Below are 27,336 nucleotides of genomic sequence, written 5' to 3'. Positions count from 1 at the left end.
GTTATACGTTACTGTTATACATAAATATTTGTTTAAAATTCTATACAAAGAAAATTTCCGGGATGAATTGAACATGTAGATTTTTTCAGCAGTATATTAACATAAAAAAATATTTCGACATACCTTTTCAAGATGTCCAAATAAGTCAGAAAGCATACGGTTCCCACACACAAGACGAAGAGGATCGGGATAGCGGCCGAATAAACTCCATGTGACAAGATCCACGTGTCCAAGATGTGTCCAAACCATCGACATGAATCCAAAACTGTCCGAGCCCCTCTACATTTCCCCGACATTGATACGATGAAGGGCGGCGTGCACGGGGCGAATAGAAACAGCGCCATCTGCAGGACAGATACGATGGGGATGGAAATTTCAATCAATTCGATAAAGTATTTCATAGCTTTGGCGAGTGGAGTAGTGCCGGAATTTTCAGAAGCAGCTGTAAACGAAATTATTACCGTGATCGTTATGGTTTTTAGAATACATGGTTAAATCAAACGTTACATTTTACAGTTGAATGTTCAAAAGCCAGAAATGAGTTGATGATCTGAATGGCGTCATTGCCTGTGACGTTGCTCCAACGGACAATGCACGCCAAGAGATTAGGCATGAAGAAGACTGATCCTTGAAACTTTTCGGTCATTGATAAGCCCCCGAATCCGAGGAGGAGAAACATGGCGAAACAGTAGAACGTGGGAAGAACGCACAGAAACTGAGACATTCTGACTTTTAGAACCGATCCAACTTTAACTAATCGATTGGATCGTTTCTCAAGATCGAAGGGGAGGCACATGTGAATGCTGCATGCGCGCAGGTGATATTTTAGAATTGGGAGGATTTCCGTACAGAACATGATGCATGGATTAGTATTTGGTAAAATACTGTGGAAATCTAACAGTAAAACTTTTATTGGCTTATCTAAATATTTGTGCAATGAAAAGCCTATCCAATACGAATAAACAAGACCCCAAAAAATGGGAAATCTTAGTGAGTCAGCGCAATCACAGTTAATAAATAAAATTAGATTGAATAATTTTTTCATCACCGCTCTCGGTATCATTTTTCCTGGAAGCATGAATTAATCGTTTAGAATAATTGCCCCCCCCTCATATGGTCTGGAGATTTCATCAGAATAGGAACTAATAGGATATCCAAATTTATATATCGAAATTGTAGATTTTCAACTCTTTCTAACTTTAAAATTCGCAGTTCACAATTATATTTCATATCGATTAATTTAGCCAACTTGTCGTTCAATAGTAAAAACGTCATCTGGTAATCTCAATTAATTTAATGAATGCAAGAGTCGATGCGTATGCAAAACTAAATTTACAGTGGACACAGTAAAAATTATCCCTAGAGCGGTGATGCAAAAGTTATTCAATCTAATTTTATTTATTAACTGTGATTGCGCTGACTCACTAACAAGGGAACATACCGAGGTGTCCAACGAGTTAAGGGTCGACACCTATACCAAAATGACCACAATACATGACTTGTTAAACAAACTGAAGGAATTTCCGTGTAAAATTCACTTTTCGTCAAGTTGTGACGATATTTGTGACGAGCGCAGAGCCATCGGGTTGCCAGCCGGAGAGGTCGGCCGCTGAACGATCAGGTCGACCACAGAGAAGCGTCGTCGTCTTCACGTCGTCTTCAGAGATTTTGAATTCTTTCAAATTTTGAAAACATCTTGAAATTTTGAAAAAAATTTTGAGAAAATTTTGAAAATTTGAGAAAATTTTGAAATTTTGAGAAAATTTTGAAAATTTGAGAAAATTTTAAAATTTGAGAAAATTTTGAAATTTTGAAGAAATTTTTGAAATTTTGAAGAAATTTTTGAAATTTTGAAGAAATTTTTTCAAAATTTCAAGTGGTTTTCAAAATTTGATAGAATTTGAAATCTCTGAAGACGACGACGCTTCTTTATGTTTGACCTGATCGTTCAGCGGCCGATCTCTCCCACTGGCAACCCGATGGTCAAGCGCTCGTCACAAATATCGTCACAACGTGACGAAAAGTGAATTTTACACGGAAATTCCTTCAGTTTGTTTAATAAGTCATGCATTGTGGTGATTTTGGTATAGGTGTCGATCCTTAACTCGTTGGACACCTCGGTATGTTTCCTTGTAAGATTTCCCATTTTTTGGGGTCTTGTTTATTTAAAACTTGTAATTGGTTGTCAAAGACATTATTTTTACTGCACAACCGCCGTTATTATCGGCACCCTGAATATTTTTATTAAATTTTTGATTTTCAAACCTAAATAACGCCGTTATTTCTCAACCGATTTAGGTCATCTTGAGCTTAAAATGTCCGGAATGACTTTGACTAAAATATTTGCAATAAGCGAGCATGCTGAGATACACCACTTATGAATCATAAAAATAAATATGTTTTCAGGGGACAATTTTTGCGCATTTTGGCACATAACTTGGGTAAAAATCAAAAATTCGCCAAGTCGACTAGCACATCGTTTCTAAATTACCTAACAATGATCTGTGCCAAATTTCATAAAAATCCGTTGAGAAATGGCCGAGAAATCGACTTATGTCACTTTTTTTGGGTGGGGTAAATGCATACTTAGCAAATTTTTTTCGTTGTCAGGTATTTGCCTCACTAAGAAAAACGTGGTAAAACCTTTTAATCGTGTTTTATAAATACAATGAAAAATACTGGCCGTAAAAATTTAAAGTTTGAGCAGACTTCTGTAAACCAGAGAACAAGATATTTGTATATATCTACGTTTTGTATTTGTTGTCGTGTTGTCAGAGAAACGGCAAACCTTTGTATGGTAAGCGCTCGATATGCACATATATAATTAAGGTTACTGAGGATTAAAGATATGTATGTACATACACACGAATAAATACACGTCTCTTAATCAAAATCGACAATGATCTTTTAAGCCTGAATTCCACGAAAATAACTTAATTAAGTGATTAAGAACCCTCTCTTGATGTTGCTGAAGTTGATAAGTAGGTTGCTGTAATATTCTGGAAAATCATTAGGACCTTCACATATATGCGTATATATGTAATACAACCATCCATGTATATTCTCTAAAAATTCGAAAGCTTAGGGTACATATAGGTAATTGAGAGTACATAATTTTTAAAGACGAATATATTTTATTCGCTGAATCGAATATCATGAACACAATTCACGGAATGTACCGACGTATTGAAATATGAATCGCCTGTAATATTACAGGTGAAATCTGTTAATCAGTAGGCTTTGAAGATCTAATCGAGGTATTAGCTTAATTAAGGTAAGGTCAAACAAACAAAACGCTGGTTTTGGATGGCATTAAAATGCTTTGTAAATAATATGCCCAAAATGTCTGATAATTTTCACTCGAATTTCTCACTCACACAAATATCTAAATCCTTAGTACTTTCGTACTCGAATATGTCTTTAGCATATTTACATACATACGCAGATTATGTGCAAAATAATCGCAAAATATTATTAACATGTGACCCAATGTCTAATCACAAAAATCTTCAAAATCAAATCATTTTGAATCATTTCTCCGCCTTAGGAATTTATTTTAACATTCTTGACGACAAATTTATAAGCATTATTTAAATTGATAAGTAGAAAGGCGGTGTCGGTGAGTATTAAACTTGAAATCTCCTCCTTCAAAATCTTACTATATGTGCATACTGGGGTGTATACTTTTTAACTGGGCTACGACCTACTTCAAAAATTCGTTTTCCGGAATTTAAAAATAAATTTCCGCATCCGATAAATGATTAAAAATATGTTGACGTCTGTCCCCCGCTGTCTGTTTACTTTTGACAGAATAATTAATTAGTTAAATATACATATTTATATCTTTATTTTTTCAAACGAAGAAACGTACATAAATAAAAAAAAGTATAAATTTCTGACAACACATCCAATTTCGCATTTTGTCTTCTTATAAATTTCTACTTGAAGATCTTTACGTACATATAATTTAATCATTAGTTTAACAGTTGAAAACTTGTTACTTAATTGACACCTAAACTTAGTTATTTAAATAATGGATTACACCATGCACGCCCACAAATCTCTTTAAATTAATAATTACCTAGCCAACTACATACATAAATCTGTGTCACAACACAGTGAGCACCACCACCACGTACCCGGATAGGCAGCCTTATCCATTCATTAATTTGACCCCGCATTTTTAAAATGACCAGCATGAACTCAATTTAAATATCTAGTTTCCCTTCTATTCTCCCATTCATCAATTAACCTACCAATTCTTCCCCATCCATTGTTAAGCATTCACGACACGCGGAAGTCAAAACACGGAAATTAAAACAAGTCCCATCAACGGCACGGTTTTAAAAAGTGCGACTCATTACCTATCCGACCCTCGACCGACCTACCTACGTCCAATTTCGACATCGCCATAAATCATGAAATTTTTCAACTTCGCCATCCTCGCCCTTTTGGCGACATGCCGGACAACCTTGGCCGATGAAGAGACCGCCGTTGCGGCTGCGGACGCCATCTCTGATGCGCCCGATAATCTCGTGAAGGAATTGGTCAACGAGGCTCCATCTGAGGTTGGGAAATTTAAGGAAATTTTTGAAATTTTTGAAATTTACCGACGAATTTATTCGGTTTTCAGGTCGTCGCCGCTGTGGTTGCTGAAGCACCTGCCGAAGCCGTCCAAGCCGTCGTAGCCGAGGCTGGAAAGGACGCTGCGGCCGATGTGATCGCTTCCGCGCCAGCTGGTTAGTGAAGGATCAACTTGCCCCTTGACTTCGACGGGTTTAGGGGAAATTATTTAATTGGTTTTTAAACCTTTCAGAAAACCAGCAAGAGGTCGTTGCCTCCGCACCGGAGCATCTTCAAGAAGAACTCATCGCCGGAGCATCCCCCCCACTGCAGGAGGCCCTTACCGAATCCGGCGGTACGTCTGCGGATGCCCCAGCGTCCGAAATTATTGCCGCCGCTGATGCTGAGGTAGATTCAAAATAATTTAACAAAGGGTGTTTCTCAATTATGTGATCAATCTCAATTTACTCAGGTCGTCGCCGCCGTTGTCGCCGAGGCTCCCGCCCAAGTCGTTGCCGATATTGCCGCCGAAGCTGAACCACAAGCTGTTGCTGACGCTGTTGCCGAAGCGCATCCCGACGACGTTGCCGCCGTTATGTCCGACGCACCAAAGGAAGCCGTCAAAGAGGTTGTTGACTCTGCTCCAGCTGATGTCAAGGAAGCCTTGGCCGATTCTGCCCCAGAAGCTGCTGCCGAAGTCGTGAAGGATGCCGATGCCGCGGCAGCCGGTGCTCGAAGGAGGAGAGCTACCCACAAGTCCAAGGCTGGCAAGTCTGTTCACAAGGCAAAGGCGGGTAAATCGGTCCACAAAGCGAAGGCGGGTAAATCTGTGCACAAAGCCAAGGCGGGTAAATCTGTCCACAAAGCCAAGGCTGGCAAGTCCGTCCACAAGGCGAAGGCGGGTAAATCTGTCCACAAGGCTAAAGCGGGTAAGTCCGTACACAAGGCGAAGGCTGGAAAGTCCGTCCACAAAGCTAAGGCGGGAAAGAGCGCGAAAAAAGCTAAGGCCGGAAAGAGCGTGCACAGCAGCGGTTAAGGAAACTACGATCTGTTTTGTGAAATTGAAAATTTGTAGAAGAAATAAAGACGTGTAATTTATTGTTAATTAATGATTGTTCGCAATTTTCTTAATATAAAATACTGTCACAATTTTGTACATTATAGATGGCATCTACATAATTGCATGAATAATGATATTGAATTATTCAGAAGCACGTAACGAACAAACTAATATAAATGTATACATTATCTGACGCATATCCCAAAATTTGTTTAAAATTCTTTCACTACATTTTGGTTGGAAACTTACCGAATATCATGAGTTTTATATAAGTAAGGATAACTTGGTACACATGCCTCAGAGAGAAATTTTTTGAATTTTAAATACACAAACGCATGTGCAAAAAACTGTGTAGACCATTGTGGCAGGTCAACTCATTCGTTTAAATGCCCATTTTTGACTATCCGTGTTGTATAAACTTCGTGTATCTCTCCCATGTGTCAAAAAATGCGAATGAGATTACCCGCAACAAAATATAGTTGCACTGTACGAATGTATGAAGAAACAATGGAACAATAATGTTTTTTTTTATGTGCGTGTACATAAGTACCAACAAAGTTTTGCTGCACATTAAAAGGCAACTAATAACCTTTATCGGTATGCAAACGAAAGTGGTACGAAAATATTTACAACTTTCATCTTCCATTTCTTCCATTTATTTAATGCACCTCTTGAAATGTCATGGGCAAACGTTGCCTGAATAGTTTTCGCGATATTTCAATTACATGCATAAATATTTTTTTGTTAATTTGAAGCAAAAATGTGGAATATGGAAAGCAAATGGGACAGCATACAAAAAATATAATCTATCGTAATGCCCGTCTTGGAGTCCACGTTTATTTCTTGTCCATGTTCATATTGTCCGTGTTAATTCCGGCTTCCTTTTCATTTACATTGGCAACGCTACCAGCACGGTTGTCAACATGCTGGCCAAATTTTCGAAATAATCGTTCATTCCTCGATATCCGATCCTTCTAATGGGGTTGATTTTTACGCCGAATGGTTTCAAAGATTTTGTCACCTTCCTCCAAATTTTGCCTTCCGGCTTTCCCATCATCCACGCATCTCGGCACAAATCCTGCGCAACCATTTTACTATCGTGCCCCACCCGGCCGCAAATGTGCAAATAAAGAAATGCAGATAAGGTAAAGGAGAAGACAAATTGGACCAAAACGCATCCTTCTTGTAAGGAAATTGCGTCCCGTAACCGCATCAAGACGGCAAATGCAGCGATTGTGTACTGACCATAAAATAGGAATCGTACAGGCAACAAGGTGGGTGTGTAGCAGTCGTTGTGTAGCTCGTTTAGGAGGAAGACGCATCTGTAGAAGGCGATCCGTTTGGAAATGTGGGTCGCATTGGTCCTGAGAGAAATAGAGATAAAAAATATGTAAATTGTAAACATATGGTCTGTTTAATTATAAAATTTGAAAAAAGTTGAGAACTACGGCTCAAAAATAATATACTTTTTTTCAGCCATTTTTTGACAGTCTGAAATTATAACAATATCTCGAATCCCTATTAGTATATGTACTCATTTTCCCATTTTTGTTATGCATTTTTACACATACTCTCCATTTTTATAGTGTGAAAATTCTTTATATTCTATGGTGAAAGCATGTTTTCGGAAATCTCACTGCGGTTCGTTCAACAAAATCAAGAGAGAGAGAGACACCAAAATCTAAGAGGATATCTGGCAGAGTTTGCACGGCTTCAAAACTTAATTTAGAAAATTTTAAGGACTTTTTTTGATTTTTTGAACGAACATTTTGGTATTCAAATAACTTTCATAACTGATTTTTTCCTGGATTTTAATTTGTTACCTTAAAACTGAGATTGACATGGTTACATAGCTCACACAAAATAGAAACCACGCCTGATAAAAGAAGTTTTGTCCAATGTTTACGCTCTTCGTATAAGTGTCTATCATCAATCCGATCATCTTCGTAAAAATGGAGGTTTTCCAGGGAAATATGCCCGTGATGTATTGCGGGGCCAGGGGTTTATTAACGTAAATTAGGACGGCTAATAGCATCAAGATTTGTGCCCCGATTGTGTTTCCACGGCATATTATAATTCCTAGGAATTCACACTTTCTGAAGAATCGATCCTTTTCCGGACCTTGGAGATTTATGAAATCTGTAAAAATTGGAGCAAAAATTAATGAGGCAATTCACGCAGTCATTTGCAAAATCCGTGCTTTGTGTAAAATATTTCTACAAATTTGTACAAAATAAAATCTTGATCTGGGTAAGTTTTCAAAAATTTGCATGCTAATTTTCCTAAGAAATATTTGTAAAATTTTGTAAAAGTTTATAAGTTTGCAATGTTATGAAGGACCGCGTGAATTGCGTCATTATATTTAAATCACGTATAAAATTCTGTTTAGCCTCTTACTTTTAACAAATTTATCAAACATTTTCATTTTCCGGAAAAGCGCGACCATTTCATCTTTCTTTAAGTGAAGATTCGAAACTCCTTCAAAACTGAAGTAGTGTCCCATCGTGAATAGCGCGATCCAGAAAACGTCCATCACCTTAAAGTGTGCCGTTTCATCATAAAACGCTCGATACAGTTGGTATAAGGTGTACAAGAAATATGGAAAATAATGTGAGACAAAAATCGCCGTGTAAATCGGGGTAACTTTAGACTCCGAGATTGTCAACGTGTTCTCCTTGTCGTCCCACGAGAACGGGGAGAGATGCGTGGATTCCAAAATTTTAATAATTTTTGCAATAATTCTAACCACTTTGTAGGAAAACAAAGACGGTCGAAATAGTCCGGGGTCAAAATGGGGACGAATAATGGGTTTTGGTGGATCATTCCCAGAAATTAAGGAATAAGCTCTTAACCACATATTTGGAATGTGTACACTCTTCGGAAACTGGTATTAAATCATTACTGACCGAAGTACCACATATATTTTAGGATCCACCGGCATGGTAATTAATAACAAGTAGTACCCTTTAGTAATGTTTCGGTAATGAAAAATTTACCACTCAGAAACAAACTACTACCAATCCGGTATGAAATTACTACAAACTAAATACCAGTGTGTATTGTATGTGGCTCTACCGGGTTTATGTATGTCAGGCGACGACGAAGTTTAAACAAGTCTCTACAATCCGAGAAATGTGGTTTTGCAAAACTTCTAATAACGAATGTGACCTATTTTTACTGCGTGTTTCTTCCATATAATATAGGCTCTTGTCGATCAATGTGTTTAATTGTATTACGTATCCATTTCAACTTGGTTACGAAAATATACATGTTATGTCACCAAATTGTTCGTTTCCCTAAATCGTATTTTCTTGTATGTCGTACAGATGTTGCGATGCCTCAAAAACAATTTGATTGCATCGATTTGCATTCATCCACCAATTAAGGAAGTACTTGTCAATTCCGGGAAATAGCGTATGCACACATATTTTTCAGGGGATGCGTAACCCTGGGGATATTGGGGGTAATCATTTTGAGTTTGTAAAATAAGTTTTAAAAAATTGTAAGTTAAATATGTATGTGTGTACTAGCCCTAGAGTTCGCAAATGAATTTCAAGCCAATTTTTTGCGAACTTGCGAATTTTTTTCAGCTTACGTTGCTAGCGATGAGACCTCGAAATGAATACACTCTAATTGTGGGAACAATGCCATTGTAAGATATGTATGGAGGACAAACAGATTAATGACATAGTACGGACGGATATAAAACCCCATTATTTTTGGTGGGACATTATTGAACCCAAAGTCCCCACAGGACCCGCAGTCCCTGTACAATCATGCATATATCCCATTACTCAACATGATTGACGAAAAGCCATTCATACCGTTTAACTAGGTAGCAATAGATACTAAATATTTCCCCAAATCACAATTTTAGGCGATTTTAATAATAGGAAATTTCAGTCTGGCATAGTGTACATATATATGTACGTACAAAGTCAAAATTTTAATAGGTCTGTAGAATAAATCAAAGGTCAAGTTGTTATTTGTGAAGTACGTTGTTTATCTGTTTTGACGGCAAGAGATAAAGGTTGAACTATTAGTTTAACACGGATGATGGCGGATCTTCCAGGTACATGCATGGAATTTATAGTAAAATTAAAACGGTTGTTGCGAAATTTGTTTTCCCCTTAATAGCTTACTTTGGTGAATACAATTTTAGAATATGTACATAATATGTGTGTATGCATGATACTGCCCAAAATAAACCACGGGTCATAAATCCTCTATGTGCGGCACATGGTAAATCAAAAGTAGGCCATCCAATTTACACTTAATTGAAGCCCTGCAGGGTTTCAAAAAATTGGGATTTTGCGTTACATACATGTCTTATAAACGTTCCTTAAATTCTTGTCTATGTGTATACATGAATGACATAACTTACGCTAGGGACACTTGTGTGTGTTTATGACATTACTCGTAACATATGTATGTACAAACGCCTACGCTAAGTGATTTGACCCACTGAATTGGTCTGATATTACGTAAATACACGTGTTGCGAAACACACATGCATATCTATTTAACAACATCAAACTCCCTTTATATTTACCTTCTTATTTGTATCTCGATTACATACATTGTTGATCAGATTCTGGAGTAATATATCAAAATGAAAATTTCCCTTGTTATGCTGAGCTTTGATGTTGGATAAATTGCTATCATTTGATTCGTCGGGTTTCACGTTGAGTAGATGTGAAATTCTATGTGAAATTTACGTATATACAAATTTGCATATGCATAAAAAATATTTTACTTCGGGCTGCACATAGGTAACGTGTCATCATCGAGCCTACAAATTTACGAGGTTTTTGTTTGTTTCCTCATATGTAAGATTGACATTGTGAAACGAGTGGTGGGCTTCGCAAATGCATTTTCAAGCCTACATAAATTTTTTGGCTTTAAAGGATTATGAAAATTGGAGCAGCCTGCGTAGAAATGATATTACTTAAACAAAAATCGACTTCACTTATCAATACCCATAATTTTGATGCAACAGTAAATTTCATAAAGTTAAAACTTTAACATATCCACACGTATATGGCATATATATCTATTTGTATAGATGAGCGTTTCTTATCAAACATAAGTTAATTAAGTTAGGCTAGATATAGCTGTATTTGTATATGTACGCTTATTATTTTAAACAAACAAGCTCTCCAACACCGCGGGTTATGCGCAGAAATGGTTTGGAACCATGGGTTAGAATTAATCAGTATAGATACATACATATTTACATATTTGCGACAATTGACATACGCATCGATTGACTTTGAGTACTTATAAAACATATCTATTTATTTTAACTCCTTGTTCAAACAAGATTTAAACATTTGCCAATGTCAAAATTATTCTGACGTACTGTACATAATTTATCCGGACTATTTATCGAATCTTACGTGTCTATTTATCTTGACACGTATGTATACGCGAATGTTGATGAAAGTGCTATGAGATATTTAGTACTTTATGATATCCATCATTCATTCAGAAGCACTCTGGCAATCTTCTTAAAAAAATTAGTTTCGTTTCCAAAATAATATATTCATTTACTCTATTTTTAAAATATCGCGATGGATAACTTATTCCAAATTATCAAGCGTCACTTAAAATATGGTGACTTCCTAAATTGTAACTATGGAACGTGGTCCGAGAAAACGGATAGATTTATTTTACGACCCGGTCGTCACAGTCTTCTTGTCAAAGCTTCCATAATATTTAACGTGTTCCAAGTATTGTACCAGATTTACGCCATTGTAACAATATCAAAATCTTGGGTCGAAGTTGGAGAAGGGCTTGGCGTTATGACGATTTACATCACGGCAGGGGTGCAAAGATTTGAAATCTTTAGTGTGGATCAAGACCCATTTAAAATTCTCAACTACATGCATCTCTGTAAAGGTAGATTGGAAATGAAAAACATTTAAGGTATTAATTACGAGTTCAAATCGTTAGCAACGTTAGCAAGGCAAAATTTGGCTTGAATATCCATTTGCGAACTTGCACATCTTTTCTTCTCATTTTTATAAATAATGAAAGTACCTTCGTATTTATATCTAGCATACCTCGCAAAATTGAGCAAATCAACATAACTTGCGTTGTTTTTTCGAAATTTGCTAGATTTCGGAAAACTTTTGTTGGATAACCATGGGATTTTGTTCGTAAATTTATACAGTAATAGGGTATCTTAGGAAGAGGAATTATAGAAATCAATGGAAACAATACCAAAATATGTATGTATCTTGGTGTTTTAGTGGATTTACTAGATTGGCCAGATTTGAGAAGTTTACACGTGAACTCGTAATGAATACCCCCATTATTTCGTAACATATTACATGGGTTTTATATGTACGTATTGATGCCTAGATTTCAAGTACAATCGCTCACAGAATGTGATCTTAAGATGCATCTGCGTCTTTCTCAACCTTCTAGAAGTATCCTACTGGCTGTGGACATTCTTCATGGGGGCCTTGTCGCTCTTCGCCCCATGCAAGCCACCCCTCCTCACTTCCCCATTCTGCCAGGGAAACTTAACACGTCGCTTAGGCTTTTCCCTGGTTGAAAGCATCTCTGCTTTTCATACCATAGTTAGCGGTTCATATCACGGTATGCTTCACGCCATATACAATTGATTGATGGATGAATATTTTTTTCACAACTTTTGAATGAACTTTTGAATGAATTGCATAAATATTACCTATTCATTTCCTATTCATGAAGAATGGATGAATAATTTTATTCAATATTCATTTTTCACCATATGAGTTTGTCGCCCACTATGTAAGTATATTGAGAATCAATTTAATAGTTTGAGATAAAATGAAGACAAAGTGAATAATTATTTATTTCAAAATTTTGAATTAATGAATATGTGATAAATGCATAATTGTTCTCAATTTTTAAATTGAATGAATTTTGAATGAAGAAATATTTATTTTTGGAATAGGTGTACTTCACATGTTGACGTTCTTTTGCTTCTTGTGGATCGCGTGTGTGCCGTTGGGTCAAAATCGCGTCATCTATACGTCACCAATGCAGCGTTTCTATACTTTCAGGAAATTTCTTGTGCTGGAAAAATGGATAAATTCGTGCATGCGGCGCCGCGTTTTTCTCACAATTGCCCTCGTCGTTCCAAACATGCAAATTTTGTTTGGCTTCATGTCCATCAAATTTTTTAGGTCAGATAATCAAGATATGTCAAAAGCGGCAGTGCTGCTGTACATGTACTGCGCATGCTCGATATTTACCATGCTTACGTTCACCTCGGCCGCCAAGGTGAACACGTTGACTAAAGATTGGTTGAAAAAGCAAAATTTTGATAGGACTCATGACAGGAAAGTATTGAAGTCATTGATGCCTCTCAAAGTTGAATTTGGCAATAATTTCGTGGAAAGTTTGACCCCTTTGTTGATACAGGAGTTCTGTATTGATCAGACGGCTTCTCTTTTAATGTCGACTTAAATAGAGTGAAATCGCGATTTTTCGTGAATTATATTTTGCAAACTTATAAAATTTTTGACATACTATCCTCGCATTTAGGCGTGTCACCTCATTTGCATAAATCTCAATAGCCCATTTTCGGCGATACGGGCTTTCCATGTTGAGTAAACTCTATGACTCTCACGAATGCGTTAAAATATGCAAAAGAGGTGACAGAGCCGAGTACGAGGACAGTATGTATGTACATTTCGACACATACATGCATACATACATATTAATTATGTAAAGGTTTGTACATGCATACATACGCTAAGTATCCAGCTGTGTTAAAATTGGCTTTAAGCTAAATGCGTGCAAAGTAGTAACTGTAAAAATTATTGAATAACATAAAATTAGATAATTCAATTTATAAATAATATATAATGCATTCACTTACGGCCACCTTTATATTCGCCAGATTAGTCGAATCTCTTTCTTCTGCCCAATTCTTAAGTTTCCAGAATGTCAAGTTGATCACCCACAGTACCAGTGGCCCGACCTTTGACAGATTATGCAAGTACATACGTTGAACTAAACAATTCAAATTTGTAGTTCAAAAATTATTAAAAACGTGACTGCAAACATGGGCACACATTTTATGTACTGCGCAAACGTTACAGAGTACCCCGCTAATCCTAATATTATGCATATATGTATGTACGCTGTTAGAAATCTGCATTGATTTTTCGGTGTTAACTTTGCTACCACTGGGTATTACAATTATACCGGTACCTAAATATTTACGACCGATAGGCTGAAACTATAATACCGAGCTATTCCCACATGCGACTACTAATTAACACTACTTTGGAAGGACATACCGCTTGGTATTATTTTAATACTGGATTTCTAAGAGTCTCGTCACATGACTTAAATTATTAAATTATGAACTTTTTACTTAAAGAATTTGTTATCACGTACGGGCTCAGATAATCTCTTCCGCAGACGGCTTGATCCGCCTTGGCAATCTCATCGTTTGCTCGAATCTCTTTGAAAAAGGAGTAGACGACCCACCATTCATATGCGAGGGGCAGGTCGCTCAAAAACGTGAACAGAAACTAGAAGTGAGCCGGGCCTGGGCGTTAAGTGGGCTAGCCCGGGCCCACCCAGGCCCATTGGGCTTTGGGTGGGCGGGCCTGCCACGAACCGGGCTTGGGCGGGCCTGGCCTTTTGAGGAACCAAATTTAGTTGGGCCGGGCCTGGGCGGGCTTTTGCCCAGCCGGGCTTGGGCTTTTTAGGAAAAGCCCAAGCCCATCTCATATTTGTTTGGGGGTGAATGGGACACTATTCAAAATTGTAGCACACCGCTAGAACTACATATTGAGTTCTTGATGTTTTTTTCAATTCACCAGTTATTTTCTTGTACAACAGAGTTACTTGTTTCTTTCTGTGATCATTACATAATTTAATTTACATTATATAAATATACATACATACATACGTATGTACATATCTTTTTTTATTTACATATCCTTATTGCCTATGCTAAAACCACAGCAAAAACTTCTTGATACATATTCAAAACATTTTACACTTAGGGAATTTGAAATTAGTCCCAGATACTACACAGCTTGACACAGCTATTTTACTGTAATCAATTAAAAGTTGCAACTCTTTCAGGACGTTTTAATTCAGGTGGTTTAATTTTACCTTCATCTTAATAAGTAATGTAAGCTTCCAAATTTTAGGGTGCCTTTCAATAACTATCTTGAATGCTAGGTATTTTTGGTAACCGTTCATCTAAACCTAGCCTTTAAAAAAAGCCCAGTGGGTAGCCCAGTGGGCCTGGGCCTGGGCGGGCTTTTTTCACAAAAAGCCCAATGGGCTTGGGCGGGCCTGGGCTCAATTTTTCCGGGCCTGGGCGGGCCTGGGCTTTTGAGACGGGCTTTTCAACCGGGCTTGGGCGGGCCGGGCTTTGAAAAGTCCAGGCCCGGCTCACCTCTAACAGAAACGCAGTGAGACTGAAGTGTCGCACGAGGGTCACGATAAATCCAACCACGACGAGAACGATTAGTCCCATGAGAAAAATTTTAACTTTCTCTTGTGACTTCTGTTACATGCAGATGAATAAGGATTAAAAATTAGTAAAATTTCAATTTTTTAAATTCAAAAAAGTTTAATCCATAAAATAGCCTAACCTGATATGCCCCTTTAAGCAATATGATATTTATCAAGACACTAAGGAATACCAGGACGCCAATTATGATCCAGTACGCAATAATCATGCCGGTAACTTTTCCACCTGCGACTTCTATAGAATTGACAAATTTACAAGTTATTTAGTAATTATTAAGACAAATGTACATATCTACCTATGTAAACATGCATAACTTGAAATTAAAATTGAAAACAAGAACTAATGGTTAGTTCTTTCTATTACCATCAATGTCAGACCCAACCGTAAAGCAATACAGGGAAAATATGACAAAGAACCAGATTCCCAAAACCTGTGAATATTTTTATCAAAAAATACAATTTGTCTTAATATATTTCTCGCCAAAATTTTTAGTGTGTACATCTACATATTTTCAGAACTTACGATATTTACACCTGCAACGAGCTGTGCTCCTTGTTGCAGCGTGATACCGAACAAGCAAGGACTCCTTGACCGGTCCAATTCCATCCTTACCGGGATATCGCACGATTTTGGGAATCTTAATTATAAATAGTTAAAACTGATAACGATTAATTGAACGTATTATTTTAGCTTATTTATTTCTTTGTTCTTGCAATGTTTATATTTCCGTGAGGAATTTTGTAATAGTAGAGAAAGTTAGAAGTGAGAGAAGAGAAAGGCTGGTTTGAGCAATTGAGCCCACGGCCGTGTAATGCTGGAACGTAGTTATGTTACATTTACACAGAAATGAACATGTTTAGCTGGATCGATACCTGTTCTTTCACTCGGGCGAAGGCTATGTGCATTCACCTAGGGAAAGCCGTCACTTGCTCCACTTTCTCCTATACATACATATTTGCTCTTTTAGAGATCCATGTTTTAATAAACTAATTGACACTCAATTTCTCATGCCCTCTGATAGGCACGTACAATACTTATGCATGAAGTAGCGGAAGGATGCATGAGATGATTCGATGAGAATGAGAGCAGTGCTGGACAAACTTGGGTGAAGTTTCGTTTGTCAGTGATTACTTTATTAACTATGCTTGTGGTAGTTATTAGATTGAAGGATTCATATACATACATATTATTCAACAATCCAGTATTAAACTAATACCAAGTGGTATTCATATATGACGCAACCAAAGTAGGATTACGATGGAGTAATATTTAGCTCTGTATTAAAGTTTTACCATGTCGGCATCAAATCTTTATGGGCTGGTATAAATAATTTTAATACTAAATGGTAACAACTCTGATAAAGATAAAGCAAAACCTGGATGACTGTAGCAGATTTCTATCGGCGTATGTGCCTTTTGATATGTACGTATTTTTTATAATTAGTAGACGAATATTAAATATTTGTGTAGACATACATTTGATGATAAAGTGCACAAAGTATGTAGGTATGTATGTGCATACATATGTATGAAAGCATAACCAAATCCTTGTATGCATGCATGCATACTTTTTTTCTAATGCAAATTTTACCGTCAATTGAATTGCTGAATGAATAATTTATTGGCATGTAGATATTGTATTGGTAAGTATTGGCAAGTAAATAATAGCTCTCACGAAGTTGCAGCGGATCCTAAATATTACAAAATTAAAGCTGAATTTATAGATCGAATGGATATGCAAATTAAATATAATCAAATATAGTCAAAAAATCAAATTTAATCAACTCTAACAAACAGTGGAGGTCTCCCAACGTATGCTCTACGATTTGGATTAAACTACTGTCAATCAATCGTAAATTTAATTAATATGTATGAAATTTATAAAAGAGAGTATGTGCAAGTGCAAACATGCAGGTACAAATATTTGCATCCAAAGAAGAGAAAACTCGCAGCAAGTGTAAAATTGGTCAACTTTAACTGTCTTCCCACTTTGTAAGTATGCAAATATCTCTGTCAAATATGAGCATTAGAGTATTTTACAAATTTTATGCTAACTAAATTTGTGATAGAATGGCACTAGTTTGGTCAAAATCTATAAGCTACGTTGGGAGACCTCCACTGTAAGTATTAATCTAATTTGCTCAATTGATTTATTACTATTAAATAAATACATATTACCTTGTACAATTAACACCAGTTAGTCTTTCAGACATGCCTCCTCCGCTGATCTTAACCATTTAAACATTTCTTATCTCACCTTTTCTACTGCAGCCGACAAGTGCATACATAACTAACGTTTTGCCATCCTCCGCGTTCAGAATTCATAAATTCCACTGCTTCCATAAGCAAATACAATGGTTTCGGACATCACAATACAAATTTTCGTACTATCAATTGTCCCTTCGATACTGGGCGACACTTCTCAGCTCAGGTCATCCTATGGACAAACTTGTAACCAGACAATGCCTTGCAAAGCTGACTCTAATCTTGTGTGTTCCAAAGAGTCTAAAACCTGCTCCTATATCCACCCTGGGGACATGCAGTTTGACTCTAATCACGACCGTTGCGTCAGACTCGTCAGGACAGAAGGATGCACGTACAGACATAAATAATTATGGAAATAGTATCACAAAAAATTTAAATTTGCCGCAATATTTTAACCATATGTAGCTCCGAAACTGCATCCTGCGTACAAGGCGCCATCTGTGTTTCGTATTACAGTTCACATTGTGAATGTCCCCGAACTCATTATGAGAATCCGGAAACTAGAACCTGCGTCCCCGCTAAAGGTGTTCAAAATACATGTGCGTCTCACGTGGAATGCGACTGGACTAGGGGCTTGGCCTGCGTGGAGGGAAAGTGCAACTGTTTTGCCCCAGATGACATGGAATTTGACGATAAACTTGGCGAATGTAAAATCAAACTTGGCCACAAGTGCTCAGGTCTTGCACAAAATTGGAGAAATACTTGGGAAAATATACCGCTTTTTAATAAAAGGTTAGGAAAATTAGGAAAATAAATGCGTTAATACTTATATAGTAATTCACGAGTTTATTTTACTTCGCACACAGATAAATACCAAAGCCGGCCGTCACAAAATGAGTTTCCATATATTCAGCAGAAGAACGGAATCCAATATCATGTCCGTTTTCAGTTCTTCGATCTGTGCCAAAAGATCCGGTTGTGATCTGGTAGCCAACATTTGCACGGAATGCGGTTCATCGCCATCTCATCAAGATTGTTTCTGCCCAGAAGACAAGTATTTGAACGAAACGAGTGGAAGATGCATCTGGCGAAGGGCTCGAAACGAATCATGTCTCCGGGACCGAGAATGCCGCCAGCTGCTGATTTGTCGAGAAGGGACGTGCACTTGTAACGAGGCAATTGCCCTGATCAGTCCAATAGATTATACTCCACACTCATTTGGGGAGTACTCGATTAATAAAGGAGATTGTGTCGCAAAAGTGAGTAGAGTTTAAACTTTTTGCGTATGAAATTAAGGCTTTGATTGAAGTATTTACAGAGATAGTCACTATCCTTTTTAGCACACGAGTTTACACACCCTTAGAAATCCAGTATTAAAATAATACCAAGCGGTATTCATGTATGGCTATGTCAAAGTGGATCATATGTAATACCATATCGTCATACATAGTTCGGCATTAGAGTTTACCAACCGGTAGTAAATTTTTACGACAGGGATAAGTAGTCCTGCATTAATTATGCAATGCAAAAATAGCGATTTTCTAGACCACTCTCCCCCCTTTAACATGTGTCACATAGGCACGCTATCATCGAAGCCTTCCCCCCCCGTTCGCGTTACATATTTTATGGACGGCCTTTAATTTTAATATCAAGCGCTAACAACTTTAATACCGAGATACAAATACCTGCGTGACTACCAGATTTCTAAAAGTGTAGATACATATGTACGCACATCCGCCGCACTATCAAGTCATATAAATTATGTATCTCATTCTAAAAGGTTGGGGGCTACTGCCTCCCGAGAAGCGCATACACTGTCTTAGACGGTCCAGACGATCGGTTACCCTCCTTCTGCCGAGATGGCGCCATTTGTGGGGAAGACCAGAAGTGTGCCTGTCCAAGAAGTATGCCCCCAATGAGGGGTGGATACTGTGGGAGGAACTATGACGATTGGTGCAGTTTACTGGAGCCGTGTCAGGACTATTTAATTTGCTCCAGGTTCAAAATGAGTAGTGAAAAAATGTTCTTAAGTAATGCGAAATGTGTACAAGTCTTCATAATTATTTGTAGTGTGGAGGATGACCATTTAGTAAAATGTCGCTGTCCCGGTACGAATTACCAGTTTCATGAAAACTCTAATTCTTCCGAGGGTTGTCCAGGAATTTGTATAAACCGCCATGTCGTAGGAAGGCGATGTACCGTATCGGACGGGGAGGATCCTTGTGTTAATAACTCACATTGTGTGGTGCAGGTAAATCAGGCCGTTTGGCAACCTACCAGCGGCGGGAAGATATTGCAATTTCAATTCAAAATTCGCATACAATGGAAGTGCATGCGGATTTTAATGTCTCAACTTTCCCTTCTTCCATGTATTCAAATGACGATGTTTAAACCTGTTAATCTCCGTGGGTTTGTTTAAATCAAATATTTTATTGAACCTGGAAATCGATAATTTGTAGTTTATTCAAAGTTAGGAAGTTAGAATTTTGATTGTTTTCCTGGAGCTTTTTGTGTATTGCAGCCTTCATCAAACGGTTCGATTGGGATTTGTGAATGCAAGCCGGGCTTCGTTGAGAATTCTGAGCACCACTGCGATATTGAGCACGGGTTTCCTTGGGACTATGACAATCGTGCGGAACGATGTGACAAAGTGGCCGGGTTGAAATGTCGGATTGTTCCAAAATGTGAAAATGGGAAGCGAACGGCCGAACTTGTTCAGGTTTGCAGTTGTCCCGAGCTAGAAGATATCTATGAACCTGTGACCCGCAAGTGTCTCCCGCCAACCCGGGAAAATATTGCCAGGTGAGATTACCGCGTGATTAATTTTAGGGCGTACTCATGACAACCTTGCAATAGCTAGGAAATCGAACATAGATAAGCGGAATGAAGTTTTGGAAATTTTACGAAATTTTGATTTTGAAAACCAACTTTTGTTTCAAAATTTTTATGAATGTTTCGGTAGATTATGCATTTGAACATTTTTACTGCCTAAATTTAATTATTCTGCTGTTTAAATATAAAATTTTTTGGTTGTAACATTTTACATTTTGGTTGGATTAAAAAATCGATTGGTTGCAAATTTTAGTGTTGTGAAAATTATTTATTTTGGTTGGAAGAAAAAAAAATTAGTTGGGCACTATAAATTTGACCCGATTAAATACCAAAACACGTACCTTTTAAATAACTTAAATCAAGTTAAATTAATGTTGTTTAAAACAATTCATTTAACTTGGTTCACCGGATTTAGTATATTGACCTGAGTTTGTTCATACATAATTGTTCAAAATGTGTAGGTCTACGACAAGTGGTCTAAATTGCTACGAATCTATTGAGGACAATATTGGATTCAGCTCGTGCACAGTAAGAGGATAGTGTAGGATACTCGGATTATCTAAAATTTACTTGCAAATTTGTATGCAGATAAATAAATAATTGATGATTTAATAAATAGTAACTACATATGTGTATAAATTGCTCCTAAATACAATCATTAATTAGCGAAACAATTTGTAAGATTGCTACGTCTGTCTGCCTGCTGGTCAGATAACTAATGAATCTTGTATATTTTCCTAAAAACCTAGCATGGGTAAGATAAGGGTAAATCTACTGTAAAATAAACCAGTCTCTCTCTAAAACTCTACAGGAATCCATACACATTTATTTTTCATAATTACATACATATTACTCAGGAGGACAACCCTTCACCGACAGAATCACCGATTTCGATGCCCTTTGGATATGTTGTTGCACTAGGTGAGTTGAGCAAAAGTGAAAAAGGATTTCATTCAATGGCCCCATTTGCGCCCGCCACACCCACCCCTCAAAGAGGAATCCTATGCCAAACTGGTCGCATTAAAAAATTCACCAAAAATCCATTTTTAATGATAATTTGATAATTTTTGCACCTTTTTGATCCCAGATAGTTGTTTTATCGTATCCGACATGAATTTCAATTTTTTGAATTTTTTGAATATTTTCGAAAATTTCGTGGATTTCGAAAAAATCAAAATTTCAAAAAAGTTGAGTTTGCTATTGGATATGATAAAGCAACTATCTAAGGTCACAAAAATGCTTAAATTGTGAAAATCCGACCAAAATTGGATTTTTGGTGATTTTTTTAATGAACCAAAACAGGGTATTTTTGCACCTTTGAGTGGGTGTGGCGGGCGCAAATGGGGCCATGGAATGAAATCCTTCTTCACTTTTGCTAGACTCACCTAGGACTACAACATATCCAAAGGGCATCGAGATCTGTGATTCTGTCAGGTGAAGGGTTGTCCTCCTCAGAGGCAATTTATTCAAACAGCGCGTTTGAGACAAGCTTGATCAAAACCCGGTATCTTAATTCTTCTTTCAATAGTATGTACACACAATATGTACATATGTATGTACATACAGATTCGAGTATTTATTACATCGAAATGATTTTGAGATTAATTTGTGAATAATTCTGCACAAATGTTTACGCATACAAAAATTATGCCTATGCATTCTGTAGACCTATTGCGTTTCGACGTAATACGTACTTACTCGAGCTACATATATGCATGCATGTATGTACGTAACTCGTAAACCTGTAATCGGCACTGACTAATACTCGCTGGTGGATAAGTGACATGAAGATGATGATTCCAACCGCGTGGGAAAAAAAATTGACAAGAGTATTGAATATGCATGTACTTTCCAAAACTGAGGAATGTTCGATGTACATAAATATTTATTTTTCAGAAAACCAATTTGACAGGGAAACCATAGAGAGATAGAAATATAAATATTTGAATACTGGAAAATTTGATTGCTTCAACAGATGAACTACGTAACCATAGGTATTCAACTTAAAACCCTTGTGGCTGGCCCGTTGTGTACACCCCATTTGCCAGCATCTCCTCAAACATGATACTGTCCCCCACAACCTGAAACATCCTCAATTTGGTCTCCAAATCTCCGCCGAGTCGACCAAAATAAGTGTTAAGCAGATACTGAAAGTTCGTCAAGCTCTGGCTCCCGGCTGGATTGTTAAACTTGACAAAGTCTCCGTAAGGATGTGGATCGGTCACATTTTTCGACAAGTCCGCCACCCTGGTACCCATCCTGTTCCAGAGAAAGTAGCATGGATACATGGATGCGAGCCCTTCAGCGATCGAGGCGTGATGCGAAGTGGTAATTATGTGATCCAGGTATCCTGTAAAAGTTAAAATTTTTAGGTGTGACGTAATTTTTTATAATAAATTCTTGAAATTCGATTTTTTCACATCATTCTTCCACCCTTAAAAAATACTAAACTCTGGTAAAGTAACGCAGTAAGTGTTTACCATGAAAAAAAGCTTTTTTAAAGCATAATTTTATTGCAAGAGAGGAAACGAAATGCATGAAATAAGCGCCATCTAGCGGATAATCCCTACTATTTTCTGTAGTACAAGGGACGAGTCTCTAGATGGCGCGTATTTGCATTTCCTTCACTTCTGCAACTTCGGATACTAGTCTTACAGGTTTTACCAGCGTTCCCGCCGTCGCAAAGCTAATTATAGAACTACTACCATACCGTGTTAATCATTCCCCTTTTGGTAGTCACACATTTATGATTACAATCGGTATAATTTATTGTACTTTGTTCATAAACTTACTCTGCATATAGCATTCCGCAACGTATGCCGGGGGGAAGTTATACTTCTTATATTGCCCCTCCAAATAGTCATACACGTAACTCGGGTCCTTTCGAAGTAGCCCGTTTAGCTCCTTATCCGTCTCTTTTCTCTCCATGAAACTGATCTACACAAATATTTAAAATCCCTTCATGAAAAGGTGTCCTTGCTGTGTCAGAATGGCGAACCGATCCAGAGGAAGATTTCCCACGCCGATTTCCGTGTACAAGGCGTGGTTCACGACCCTTTGTTGAGCATCCGGGGCAATCCAAGGGTCTACCAGCTCTGTGAATTTAGGTGCCGGAACTGACTCCACTTCCGTCATGGAGAAAATCGCCTCCGCAAATTTGAACTGATACTGAACACTGCGCGTGTAAGCGTGTAACATTTGTTGCTTGGTTTTAGTATCATTTCCCAATCGGGCGTAGTATTCGTTCACAACGGTTAGGAATTTAAGGGTCGGGGTAGAAATGGCAAACTCCACGGTGGATGAGACGAAATCGAAATACGGATGGTTGGTATTATTGGCCAAGTTAGCAATGGGAGCGATGTGATGGCCCATTTCGATCCAGACGATGTAGGCGGGATAGAAGGTGGCCAGCGCGACGGCAATGTCGGCACGTTTGGCGGCGGTAAGTTCGAAAACGCAGTATTCTGAAAGGGGAATTATGTAAATTAGTTCGGAAAGACGATAACCTTTAGATTTGGAAAAATTTCAAATTGAACTTGAATAAATTCTGTACAATTTAGAGTAATTCAAACTGGTCCCCAGTGTTGTTAAATTTAGCAGCACAAATTAAAATTTTTTGTGTAAAAAGGAATTTTGTTGAATTTGTCAAAAATTCAAGCTCAACGTATGTATGTACAAGTGCAGTAACTATATATTTAAACTTTGCTAAAATTTGTAAAATTTTGTAAAATATTAATTTCTTGTTGCCCAATTTCTAAATTGGGCACATGTTTTTTATTTCATTAATTATCAAACTATTTCATAAATAAGGTAGTTAGTATGCGCCTCGAATTTGTCATGGGTTCACTCACGATAGAGATGAGTCGAGGGACACATTTTGAAAACCCGGCCCGAAAAATTTTTGAACCCAACCCACCTGAGCCCAATCGGCGGATTGGGTTTAACCGGGCTCACCCGGAACCCTACCCACCTCTTGGTAAACGAACTATTTTAAGTTTTTAGTCTCAACTCACCCAAAACAGGCGGGACCATGTGGACGGCTTTAGTAACATTCAACTTATCGTAAAATCCCTGCCAGTAAGCGTCATAATCCTCTTCCGCGACTCCTTGCAGATATTTCTTCCTTTCTGGATCCTCCTCTCGTTTGGCCAAAATGCTAAACGCGTCGAGAAAGTTGTCAATGTACAAGTGATCCTGTTGAATGAGGGCCTTGTACGTTCCTTCGGGAAGGGTTCCTTTCGCCATGCTCTCGTAAAGGGGATGATACACGGTCGCATTTTTGAAATATTCCGCAATTGGGATCTTCTCAACCATTTTGGTGAATGGGAGAGAGTCGTCGATCGTGTAAGTGAGACTGAATTGGACAAATGTCAATTGTAGCGCGATAAGTATCGAAAAGTAACGCCATGGCGGCATGTCGAATAGTTTTCGACTTTTATGAGTAAAATTTGGAAATTTTTAGAGATGGTTTTCGTCTTAACGTTGTAACTAAAGTGTTTAAAGGATTGGATGGGTAGAAGCTCTTTATATTGTAAGTTTTAACCTTGTAATCATCAAAGTTAACCAAATCTCAGGAATTAAGTGGGATTTCTCGGTATGAACGTGAGGTAGTAATTTCTCGGTAAAGTACTTTATGCAAGCCATTTACTCATCTACTTACATTTGTGCTACAGTGGCAGCAAGATAACCTTACCCCGCCGAATCTCAAGGCCATGCGCGCACAACGACAGGCTCGATCCCGCACAAATCGCCTAAAGAACAGGGTCTCGTTTTTACACTCTAGTCACCTTAATATTTGACCTTTTGAGGTCAAACTTGGCACACACATTGCCAATCATATTCCCCAGGGTGGTTTTCAAGGATTTTGAGCTAGGTCACTTCAGTGACCTTCCAGAAATAACCAAACTTGTTGCATGATATTTGGTTTTTACACTCTAGTGACCGTAATACTTGACCTTTTGAGGTCAAACTTGGCACACATATTGCAAGTATCATTCTCCAGGGTGGTTTTCAAGGATATCGGCCTAGGTCACTCGCGTGACCCTCCAGAATTTACCAAACTTTTTGCATAATATTTGGTTTTTACAATCTAGTAACCGTACTTTCTGACCTCTTGAGGTCATTTTGGCACACGGACTCGCAGCCATATTCCCCAGGGTGGTTTTCAAGGATTTTCAGCTAGGTCACTTCAGTGACCCCACAGAGGTCATTCACTTTTTACGACCTCTGCGGAGTCACTGAAATGACCTAGGTCAAAGTTCTTGCAAACCACCCTGGGGAATATGATAACTAGTGTGTGTGCCGAGTTTGAGATCAAAAGGTCGAAAAGTACGTTCACTAGAGTGCAAAAACGGTCCAAGGTCATAAAACTTGAATGACCTCTGTGGGGTCACTGTAGTGACCTAGCTACAAATGCTTGAAAACCACCCTGGGGAGTATAGTTGCGAGTCCGTGTCCCAAGTTTGAGCTCATAAGGTCAAGAAGTACGGTTACTAGATTGTAAAAACCAAATATTATGCAAAAGGTTTGGTAATTTCTGGAAGGTCACTCAAGGGACCTAGGTCAAAATGCTTGAGAACCACCATGGGGAATGTGACTCGCAATATGTGTGCCAAGTTTGACCTCAAAAGGTCAAGTATTACGGTCACTAGAGTGTAAAAACCAAATATCATGCAACAAGTTTAGTTATTTCTGGAAGGTCACTGAAGTGACCTAGGTCAAAATCCTTGAAAACCACCATGGGGAATATGATTGGCAAGTTTGACCTCAAAAGGTCAAATATTAAGGTCACTAGAGTGAAAACGAGACCCTGTTTTTTAGGCGATTTGTGCGGGATCGAGCCTGTCGTTGTGCGCGCATGGCCTTGAGATTCGGCGGGGTAAGGTTATCTTGCTGCCACTGCAGTGGCAGCAAGATACAGTGTGGTACAGTGCACTGTACCACGCTGGCCTGGCTTCCTCTATTAATCCGTAGTCTGGTCACCCCACAAAGTACACTCTTAGAAATCAAGTATTAAAATAATGCCAAGTGGTATTCATGTATGGCTCTGCCAAAGGGTGTTAATACATAAATAATACCCTGGGGTAATATGTAGTTCCGTACTGATATTGGTATTAAGGTTTTACCATATCAGTAGCAAATTTTTACGGACCGGTAAAACTTGAATACCAAGCGGTAGAAACGTTAATCCGAGGAGTTAATAAATATCTGCGAGAGTATACAAGATTCCTTAGAGTGTACATACATACTTATCTATATAATAACTTATACATACGTAACGTTATATGACCTAAAGTATTTTATATCAAATCCAAAAGAGATGCAGAATTAGCGGTACTTTTCCGTCCGTTTGGACTGCGCAAAAGATTAATTTTTATGCATATTATTTCCAAGTAACGATAACATTGATTATCTCTAGGTAAACATTTTGCTAATGCATGATACTTATTTGTACATATGTATATTTTACTGTAGTGCACACTATATCGTGACTTTGTCAACTGAATTATTAAAACGGTCTGAAAACCTTGAAATATTTATGTATGTTAATTCAATCGTGCTAAATACTAGACATTAAATATGCACTGTTGGTCAAACGAGGAAATACTACACCATGCTTGTACATATGTATGTGTTGAAAACATGCAAAATAAACATTAATCTATTCACGTAATATCGTCACAACGTGTGTGTTCATAGTTGCCTATAGAAAAATCTGTTAGTATTTATGTAAATTAGTATTTTCGTAGAATTCACAAGGTTCTGAAATGTACACATTTTATATTCAATAATTTCAATTTCAATTTACAAATTTACTCAGGTGTTGGTCACATTAAGTCGATCAGATTGGCTTACAAGATGGTCAGCCCAACATATTTGCAAATCATCCTTGTCGTCCTGTCTATAACTCTCCCCCAGTCAAGAACTTGCCTTCATGAAATCCACATTTCCGGTGACATCGGTACAATTTCAGAACCATACTTTCACTCCTTCCTAAATTCCGAGATGTCCCTCCAATGCCGTCTTCACTTAAAATTCGACTTTCTCCACTCTGAAAATCTACCCACCACGAATCAAATCCCGGTCACTTTAACAAAACAGAAGGTGTCCAAATATGAAAAAACCTGGCATCAGCCATTTCTCGACCTATTTCGGACTAAGGGCTGGATCTGCGAATGTAT

The 27,336-nt window shown here is 37.8% G+C and overlaps 4 protein-coding genes across 11 annotated transcripts; 2 read left to right on the top strand and 2 right to left on the bottom strand.

Moving 5' to 3' along the window:
• The first annotated feature begins 4,087 nt into the window (after positions 1-4,087).
• Positions 4,088-5,668, top strand: LOC110842065 (fibrous sheath CABYR-binding protein). The gene is made up of 4 exons (XM_022087776.2): positions 4,088-4,568; positions 4,634-4,739; positions 4,817-4,971; positions 5,036-5,668. The coding sequence occupies exons 1-4, from the start codon at positions 4,419-4,421 to the stop codon at positions 5,597-5,599; spliced, it is 975 nt and encodes a 324-aa protein (XP_021943468.1). The 5' UTR covers positions 4,088-4,418; the 3' UTR covers positions 5,600-5,668.
• Positions 5,669-12,431: 6,763 nt separating this feature from the next.
• Positions 12,432-15,927, bottom strand: LOC118433901. Of its 8 annotated transcripts, none has more exons than XR_004833656.1 (7): positions 15,642-15,923; positions 15,483-15,549; positions 15,241-15,353; positions 15,042-15,152; positions 14,024-14,160; positions 13,506-13,601; positions 12,432-13,428 (listed from the first exon to the last, which is right to left on the bottom strand). XR_004833656.1 is itself a non-coding variant. In XM_035846378.1 (6 exons), exons 1-6 carry the CDS (start codon positions 15,723-15,725, stop codon positions 13,577-13,579), a joined length of 537 nt encoding a protein of 178 aa, XP_035702271.1. In that variant the 5' UTR covers positions 15,726-15,923; the 3' UTR covers positions 12,432-13,576. The 8 variants fall into 8 exon arrangements, 1 of the variants encoding a protein (XP_035702271.1); XR_004833655.1 differs by having other exon boundaries at positions 13,500-13,601; positions 15,642-15,922; XR_004833657.1 differs by having other exon boundaries at positions 13,500-13,601; positions 15,078-15,152; positions 15,642-15,922.
• Positions 15,928-17,228: 1,301 nt separating this feature from the next.
• On the top strand, positions 17,229-20,936 carry LOC118433900. The gene is made up of 6 exons (XM_035846377.1): positions 17,229-18,115; positions 18,190-18,582; positions 19,104-19,321; positions 19,394-19,574; positions 19,845-20,125; positions 20,617-20,936. Exons 2-6 carry the CDS (start codon positions 18,217-18,219, stop codon positions 20,693-20,695), a joined length of 1,125 nt encoding a protein of 374 aa, XP_035702270.1. The 5' UTR covers positions 17,229-18,115; positions 18,190-18,216; the 3' UTR covers positions 20,696-20,936.
• Positions 20,937-22,028: 1,092 nt separating this feature from the next.
• On the bottom strand, positions 22,029-24,995 carry LOC110842066. Its single transcript, XM_022087777.2, has 3 exons — positions 24,169-24,995; positions 22,948-23,619; positions 22,029-22,505 (listed from the first exon to the last, which is right to left on the bottom strand). Exons 1-2 carry the CDS (start codon positions 24,569-24,571, stop codon positions 23,105-23,107), a joined length of 918 nt encoding a protein of 305 aa, XP_021943469.1. The 5' UTR covers positions 24,572-24,995; the 3' UTR covers positions 22,029-22,505; positions 22,948-23,104.
• Between the last annotated feature and the right edge of the window lie 2,341 nt (positions 24,996-27,336).

This window comes from Folsomia candida, unplaced genomic scaffold, assembly GCF_002217175.1.
Source record: "Folsomia candida strain VU population unplaced genomic scaffold, ASM221717v1 Fcan01_Sc001, whole genome shotgun sequence".
NCBI lineage: Eukaryota > Metazoa > Arthropoda > Collembola > Entomobryomorpha > Isotomidae > Folsomia > Folsomia candida.
Note: the sequence above shows the minus strand (reverse complement) of the source record. Positions and strands in the feature narration are given on the sequence as shown.

Coding starts and splice junctions, on each gene's coding strand:
- LOC118433900 (XM_035846377.1), top strand. CDS start 18,217: ATGAGTTTCCATATATTCAGCAGAAGAACGGAATCCAATATCATGTCC. Junction 19,322..19,393: donor GACTATTTAATTTGCTCCAG/GTTCAAAATGAG, acceptor AATTATTTGTAG/TGTGGAGGATGACCATTTAG. Junction 20,126..20,616: donor ACCCGGGAAAATATTGCCAG/GTGAGATTACCG, acceptor CAAAATGTGTAG/GTCTACGACAAGTGGTCTAA.
- LOC110842066 (XM_022087777.2), bottom strand. CDS start 24,571: ATGCCGCCATGGCGTTACTTTTCGATACTTATCGCGCTACAATTGACA. Junction 23,620..24,168: donor CATGGTCCCGCCTGTTTTGG/GTGAGTTGAGAC, acceptor TTCCCCTTTCAG/AATACTGCGTTTTCGAACTT.
- LOC118433901 (XM_035846378.1), bottom strand. CDS start 15,725: ATGGAATTGGACCGGTCAAGGAGTCCTTGCTTGTTCGGTATCACGCTG. Junction 15,153..15,240: donor TGCTTAAAGGGGCATATCAG/GTTAGGCTATTT, acceptor TGCATGTAACAG/AAGTCACAAGAGAAAGTTAA. Junction 14,161..15,041: donor TCACTGCGTTTCTGTTAGAG/GTGAGCCGGGCC, acceptor GCTCACTTCTAG/TTTCTGTTCACGTTTTTGAG.
- LOC110842065 (XM_022087776.2), top strand. CDS start 4,419: ATGAAATTTTTCAACTTCGCCATCCTCGCCCTTTTGGCGACATGCCGG. Junction 4,569..4,633: donor TCAACGAGGCTCCATCTGAG/GTTGGGAAATTT, acceptor TTCGGTTTTCAG/GTCGTCGCCGCTGTGGTTGC. Junction 4,972..5,035: donor TTGCCGCCGCTGATGCTGAG/GTAGATTCAAAA, acceptor CAATTTACTCAG/GTCGTCGCCGCCGTTGTCGC.